The following is a 7,353-nucleotide window of genomic DNA, read 5'->3' as shown; positions in this document are numbered from 1 at the left end:
AAGATAAATTGAGTCCATGTTTCAGATTAGGGTCTCATTGTCAGTCAGTAAATGGATCACAAATATATGCCAATAATTTTGACGTCTCATCAGAACTAGAAGGAAATGTGTCTGCAGAAATTAGGTTTTTTGTCCACACTTAAAAAACATGCAAAACAGAGACTATTGATGGTGAACATAAGCCAGAAAGCCAAAGGTTCAATAGTTTATTATCATGGTTACAGAGACATTTTTACAGTTCAGAAACTATCACTGTACATAAGCACAATATAACATTAAGTACAAAGTGAAAAGAAATAGTCTGAGAGTCGCCATGTTTTGGCTCCATTTTCAAAGTCCATAAAGGCCCATTGTCCTGAAGGCGTTGCAGGGTCTGCCTGGCCAAGCAAAGTTGCCGGTATCCTCCACCACTCTGTGCCGCTGCAGGTCATAACCATATAACAATTACAGCATGGAAACAGGCCATCTCGACCCTTCTAGTCCGTGCCAAACACGTATTCTCCCCTAGTCCCATATACCTGCGCTCAGACCATAATCCTCCATTCCTTTCCCGTCCATTTAACTATCCAATTTATTTTTAAATGATAAAAACGAACCTGCCTCCACCACCTTCACTGGAAGCTCATTCCACACAGCCACCACTCTCTGAGTAAAGAAGTCCCCCCTCATGTTACCCCTAAACTTCTGTCCCGTAATTCTCAAGGCATGGCCTCTTGTTTAAATCTTCCCTACTCTCAGTGAGAAAAGCTTATCCACGTCAACTCTGTCTATCCCTCTCATCATTTTAAAGACCTCTATCAAGTCCCCCCTTAACCTTCTGCGCTCTAAAGAATATAAAGCCATAACTTGTTCAACCTTTCTCTGTAACTTAGTTGCTGAAACCCAGGCAACATTCTATTAAATCTCCTCTGTACTCTCTCTATTTTGATGAAGTCCTCCCTATAATTTGGCGACCAAAATTGTACACCATACTCCAGAATTGGCCTCACCAATGCCTTGTACAATTTTAACATTATATCCCAATTACATACCAATCCATGTGCTCGGTCTCTTGGAGTGGCAGTCGAGCCAGGGCTGCTGCTTGGTCTCCAGTCATCTGAAGATAGGTTGAGTGAATGGGTAAAAATATGGGAAATGGAGTTTAAGGTGGAAAAGTGTGAGGTCAGCACTTTGGTGAGAGCAACCTAGAGGCAGGTTGTGATTCAAATCGAGGTGGGAGACCTGAACGTGATACCGGGGTGGTGGAAGCAGATTCGCTAGTGGCAGTTAGAGGTTTTAGATAGGCACATGGATATGCGGGGATATGGAGGGATAGGGATCAAATGCTGGCAAAATTAACTTAGCATCATGTTCGAAAGACGTGGGCCGAAGGGCATGTTCCTGTGCGGTTCTGTTCTATTATCACATGCTGAAATAATAAATGATTTCCATCCTTTTATTGTTTTCTACGATAGAAATGATACGATAGAACTTTATTTATCCCAGGATGGAAATTCATTTGCCAAAAGTCGTAAAAAACACAAAATAAAATGATGAGTGGTAAGGCTTTGCAGATGTGCAAAGATTGAGGAAGTGGGGGCTGGGTGGGGGGGTGCTACAGTCTCAGTCTACCCCACGACAGAAGGGGGAGGAGGTGTAAAGTTTGATAGCCACAGGGAAGAAGGATATCCTGTGGCGTTCTGTCCTGCATCTTGGTGGAACCAGTCTGTTGCTGAAAGAACTCCTCAGGTTGACCAGTCAAGGAGGGGGTAGGCTGTATTGTCCAGGATACTCCGCAGTTTGAGGAGAATCCTCCCCTCCAAGGCCACCTACCAAGAATCCAACTCTGCCCCCAGGACGGAGCCAACCTTCCTGATGAATTTGTGAGGTGTCTGCAGCCTTCACCCTGCTGACCCTGCAGCGAAGAAGATGGCCCTGGCTACCATCGATTGGTAGAACATCTGCAGCATCTCACTGCAGATGTTGAAGGAGCTGAGCCTTTTCAAAAAGTATATGGCCTCAGCGTTCCTGGACCAATCCAGTTTCCTGTCCAGGTACATTCCCAGGTATTTGTACTCCCTGGTAAACTGCACATTCACACAATTGATGGAGACGGGGCATGGGTGTTCCACTCCTCCTAAAGTCCACCACCAACTCCGTAGTCTTGTCGGTGTTGAGCTGCAGGTGATTCAGCCCACACCACTCAAGTCGTTGACTACACCTCGGCATTCAGCTTCCCTCCCCTCACTGATGCAGCCCACAATTGCAGAGTCATCGGAAAACTTCTGCAGGTGGCAGGAGGTGGAGTTATATCTGATGTTCTCATTTTCTCATGTAAATGTTGAGATACAAACTTAATAAGTGTTTCCCGGAACTGCAAAACAATTTTATTTTCGATGACTAATACAGAGTTGATCACAAACACCAATCTAACAAACAACTTTCTTCTTGCTGACGTATCGTTTCCGGCCCTTCTTCTTTACTCTCCTCACTATCCTTGTTTTATCTAGGACTAGAAGCTCGCTCTGTTTTTTAATTTCCGCTCTTGTGGGAATACCATCGCTGCCTGCTGAGATATAGTCCATGTCATCTGGAAAAGAAGAGAATGGTGCACAGTTACCAACCGTGAAATCCTGTTAGCCCAGCTCCAGGCGCATGTGCTCTGGAGGATCCTTTAAAGGCTCAATCCCATTCTCGGCAACGGACAGAAGTATCCCATTTACAGTAAAAACACAATGAAGCCATCAGCATAGCCCGTTATTAGTTTGGTTTAGAGATACAGCGCGGAAACAGGCCCTTCGGCCCACCGGTTCCGCACTGACCAGAGATCCCCACACATTAACACTACCCTTCACAATGGAGATAATTTACATTTTTTTATACCACCCCAATTAGCCTACAAACCTGTACGTCTTTCTAGTGTGGGAGGAAACCGAAGAACTCAAAGAAAACCCACGCAGGTCACGGAGAGAACGTACAAACTCCGTACAGACAAGCACCCATAGTCGGGATCAAACCCAGGACTCTGGCACTGTAAGGCAGCAACTCTAGCGCTGCTCCACCGTGCAGCATATTATTATGCTGTAAACTAGGTGCAGGGAAACACGCAATCTCAGTCACAGGTGGAAATGAACATTTTGCCCCTGCCTCCGAGAACCATTTAGTGGCATTTTGCCTGGTGGGTCAGCATCAAAGTACAAGGAAGGATAGGAGAGAGTGCAGAGGGGCTGGCCACCCACATTTCATTACATCCAATCAGATGAAAGGAAGGGGTGGGAGATTGCAACCTTCACATGGTCCACCCTGTTTCAACGAATGCAATCAACCTGGCGTGCACAATCAAATAAGGTCAAATAGAACAAGTTGTCCCACAACTTTAGGTTGTGCACGCCATACGCAAGAAGAAGAAGAAGATGAAAGGAAAATGTGAAGAACTAAGCTTGTGTCTTTTTCCATTCAAACCCCTCCAAGACTCACCTCGGCGGCTGGGTGGCAGTTAATGGATGTTCTTCCTCAGACTCACCTTGCATTTCATACTCAACTATATCAACGATATTTCTGTTCTTCTGATTCTCACTGAATGCCCTCTCTATTAATTCTGTCAACTGAAACATGCAAAAGATCCAGGTTAGTTACGAGGAATGAATGGGAAGGTTGAATAAGTTGTGATCAGAGATCTCCAAACATGCTATTTGTGCAGCTCACCAGCCGGGGGTAGGGACGACCTATGACAATTTAGTTTTATTTGAGACCAAAATATTATCGTGAATGTGGATGAAGAAGACAATTAAACATGGAATAGCACAACATTAAGATAATTGTCTACATCAGTGCATATGTAGACCTCTCTGGCAGTGTTTACTGTATAGGGACTATTACTAAAGCTTGGGTAAGTGGAAGTAAATCAAATAAAAATGAGCCAGTGTTCACATTCATTCATATTGTCACAAGTAGATAGGTACATGAATAGAACAGGTTTAGAGGGATATTGTCCAAATGCAGGTAGGTGGGACTAGTGTAGATGGGACATGTTGGCTGGTGTGGGCAAGTTGAGCCGGAGGGCCTATTTCCATGCCATAACACTCTATGACTCTAAGGGAATTAATTATCACTGCTTCAAGACAGTTCCGTTCCGATGTGTATTTGGAATCTGAGCTTGAGATGCTCCTGCACATAACAGAGCAGCCTGTGCTTCCATTGATACATCTTAGCCTGCTGAGATCCCACAGCTGTTTGTTTTATCCAAAAGGAATAGCGAGGCTGTTAGTGAAACTTTAAACAATGTCAGGGAGGGATCATGCAAGGTTACCAAAAATAACCAGAAAAGGACAAACTTAAAGAAAGAAGAAAAATACAAAGGATAGAGTAAATCAGTAAAATAGTAAAATTGTAAAAATTTCCATTAAACATGGGGGAATAATATTTGACTATTATAACCACAACATGTGTATTGGTTAGAACAAATAACAATACAATAATATGTGATTAGGGTCAGGTTGGCTGAAAAGCATAACTATGTAATGAATACAACTGACATACAAAAATATTGCTGGATCTATCACAGCTAAGAAAAGCTTGGTTGGGACTGCAACTGGATGTTAAGGATGTTATAAAAATAGAAGTGCTGGAAACTTTCATGTCAGGCAGCATCTACAGAAAGACAAACATGCTCCCTGACCTGCTGAATGTTTCCAAAAGTTTTTGTTTCTATTTCAGATTTCTAACATTTGTCATTTTTCATTCTCAATGTCAACATAATTGCAGTTGGTCAAAGGACAAAACCAGTTATAAAAACGGTCTAACAAATTGAGGTCAAAGATGAGGGATTCATCATCTATCTATCTTCTATATTACTAAAAGTCTGATCTTGACTGCTTTTGGCCCACTGTGCTGCGATTTCCAAGAGAACGCCACCACCTACGGCCGTCATTTTTGACCACCTCGCTCAGAGCCCCCTCCGCCTTCTGGGACCAGAGGATTTTTTCCATTGATGAAAAATCAGAGAGATATTAATGTTTAAAAAAAAATCCCCATTCTCTCGCTGCCCCCGCTGGCGGCAGGGGGGAGGGGAGAGGGACTATAAAACCCAGAGGTGTCGTGCCTCACTCAGTCTCTGCCAGACCCAGGAAGCGAGAGGGTCACGGCTCACTGAGCTATGAATAACACTGAACGCACGTCTACTCCACGGTGAGTCCCCTCGATGTGGCTGCTGCCAAATTGTTTGCCTTTTTATTTAAACTTTGCGTTCACAAAATGAATTTTGGTTGACAGGTGGCTGCTGCCCAATTGTTTGCCGTGCCTTTTTTACAAGTTTGTGTTCACAAAATGAATTTTGGTTGTCGGGTGGCTGCAGCCAAATTGGTTGCCTTGGCTTGGCTTTTAAAATCGTTGCAACAGTTGGCTGCCAGCCCAAGACTCCATTCGGCCCACAATGTCTATACTAGCCCTCTGGAAAACAGTACCTTCGGCCCGCAACACCCATACTACCGCAACAAAAAGCCCCCCCCCCCACCACTGGCGAGCAATATTGGAATTGGTGGAGAGGTGGAATATTGCGTTGGTGACCAGCCCTCTCGTGTGATGCTGGGGCACAACGGGTCCCACTTAGTCTAGTATTATATATAATCTGTCAGAGCATCCTCGGGAGCATTTAGTTTAGCTTTGAGATATTACGCGGAAACAGGTCCTTCAGCCCACCAAGTTCAAGCTGACCAGCGATCACTGCACATTAACACTACCCGACACACACTAGGGACAATTTACAATTTTACCAAGCCAATTAACCTACAAACCTGTACGTCTTTGGAGTGTGGGAGGAAACCGAAGATCTAGTAGAAAACCCACACAGGTCACGGGGAGAACGTACAAAATCTGTGTGGACAGAACCAGTAGTCAGGATCGAACCTGGTTCTCTGGTGCTATAAGGCAGCAACTTTACAGCTGCACCACCATGCTGCCCTACTCATGTCTGAATTTCACTGAGATGCAGTGAATATGAATTGCCGTAGCTTCATGAAAGGGACCATCACTGAATTAGAACCCTGGCCGGGCATGGTCAGCACGACTTGTGCCTGTGTCATCTCAGCTGACAGTGATGCTTAATTTAATGCCAAAGTGGAGCAGAAGAGGTCAGTCACAACCCACAATTCAGTCTCTCTTATATCAGTGAGCTCACTGAGCCTTCAGAGATAAAGTACATCTGCTTCCTTGTAGACCGTACAGCTATTGAATAAACATGACTTGCAAAATCCTTAATTTTAAACATATGCTGATGTAAATATTCTAATTGTTAGGGGATTGGGAAACCTGGGGACCTGTTTACTTCGTTTCTTTTGTTTGTCTGTAATCAATGTATGAAGCTGTACTAAATGCCATAGAGATGGCAAGGAATTAGCCAAAGTGAGAAAGAAATGCCAACATACTTCCTTTTGCAAAGTGCAATGATAACTGGAGAAGGTACCTTCCGTTCACAACAGAAAACAAGGAGCACTTGCTGTGTCCTCGTTAGCATCACCACAGTAAGATGCCTCGCCAGTATACACATGGCCTGGCCAAATCTGTGAGATTTTCACACTCAACTGTTAAGTGCTATGAAGTCATTGTGACTATGCAGGATGTGTACTGGATCTTTGCCTGTTCTGCAAGGGTGGTCAATGGGAGAGCAACAGACCATGCCACAGGGCAGGCTTCTCCAGGGTGTAAGGTGCATCAGGATGCACCAACATTGGCATCAGCAGTCCAAGATCTTCGTGAAGCGATGACAATTCTTCTCCCTCACCAGTCACCAAGCTTATGAGCATCAGCCTTGTGTCATTTACCTCATCTGCCGCCAAATATTAGAAGATCTTGCTGACACAAGTTCAAAATGTACAACTTTACCTTCTCCTGTTCGCCTCTCATCCAATCCTCATAAACAAAATCTTCAAGTTTCGTCTCCAAGAAGTATAATTTCTCTTCGCAAATTTGCAACTTCTCATAGGTATCTTGTGGTTCACTAGATATAGGCTGAGGCAAAAACACACAGTTAGATGCCTCACTGTGGGGAAACTCCCATCAAGATATTCAATCATCTGGAAATGTATTAAAGTTTCTCTGGGGAAGATTACCACAAAGATATTTCAGTGCAGTTACATGAAAGTAGGGCAATGAACAGGCAAGGAACAGCAGATGGAAACATCGGGCAGTGAGGTTTAGTGTCAGCGAAATGCCATGTACTAAGGTTTTGGGGAGGGTGTCGAAGAGGTTCACCAGGATGTTGCCTGGTTTTGAAGGTGTTAGCTATAAGCACAGATTTGACAAACCCAGGGGTGATTTCTCTGAAGTATTGAAGGCTGAGGGGCGACCTGCTAAATATAAATAAAATAGTGAGAGGCA

General features: G+C 44.1%; 1 protein-coding gene across 1 annotated transcript in view; it reads right to left on the bottom strand.

Moving 5' to 3' along the window:
- Positions 1-2,352: 2,352 nt before the first annotated feature.
- The window catches only part of LOC129711948 (coiled-coil domain-containing protein 183-like), a 31,466-nt gene continuing 26,465 nt past the window's right edge, over positions 2,353-7,353 (bottom strand). The window contains exons 12-14 of the mRNA XM_055660001.1: positions 6,859-6,984; positions 3,503-3,584; positions 2,353-2,569 (exon numbers count right to left, since the gene is read on the bottom strand). Coding sequence (XP_055515976.1) covers positions 2,409-2,569; positions 3,503-3,584; positions 6,859-6,984 — 369 coding nt within the window. The 3' untranslated portion in view covers positions 2,353-2,408. The remainder of the gene's footprint in view (positions 2,570-3,502; positions 3,585-6,858; positions 6,985-7,353) is intronic.

Source organism: Leucoraja erinacea, chromosome 31 (genome assembly GCF_028641065.1).
Source record: "Leucoraja erinacea ecotype New England chromosome 31, Leri_hhj_1, whole genome shotgun sequence".
In the NCBI taxonomy this organism is placed as follows: domain Eukaryota; kingdom Metazoa; phylum Chordata; class Chondrichthyes; order Rajiformes; family Rajidae; genus Leucoraja; species Leucoraja erinaceus.
Note: the sequence above shows the minus strand (reverse complement) of the source record. Positions and strands in the feature narration are given on the sequence as shown.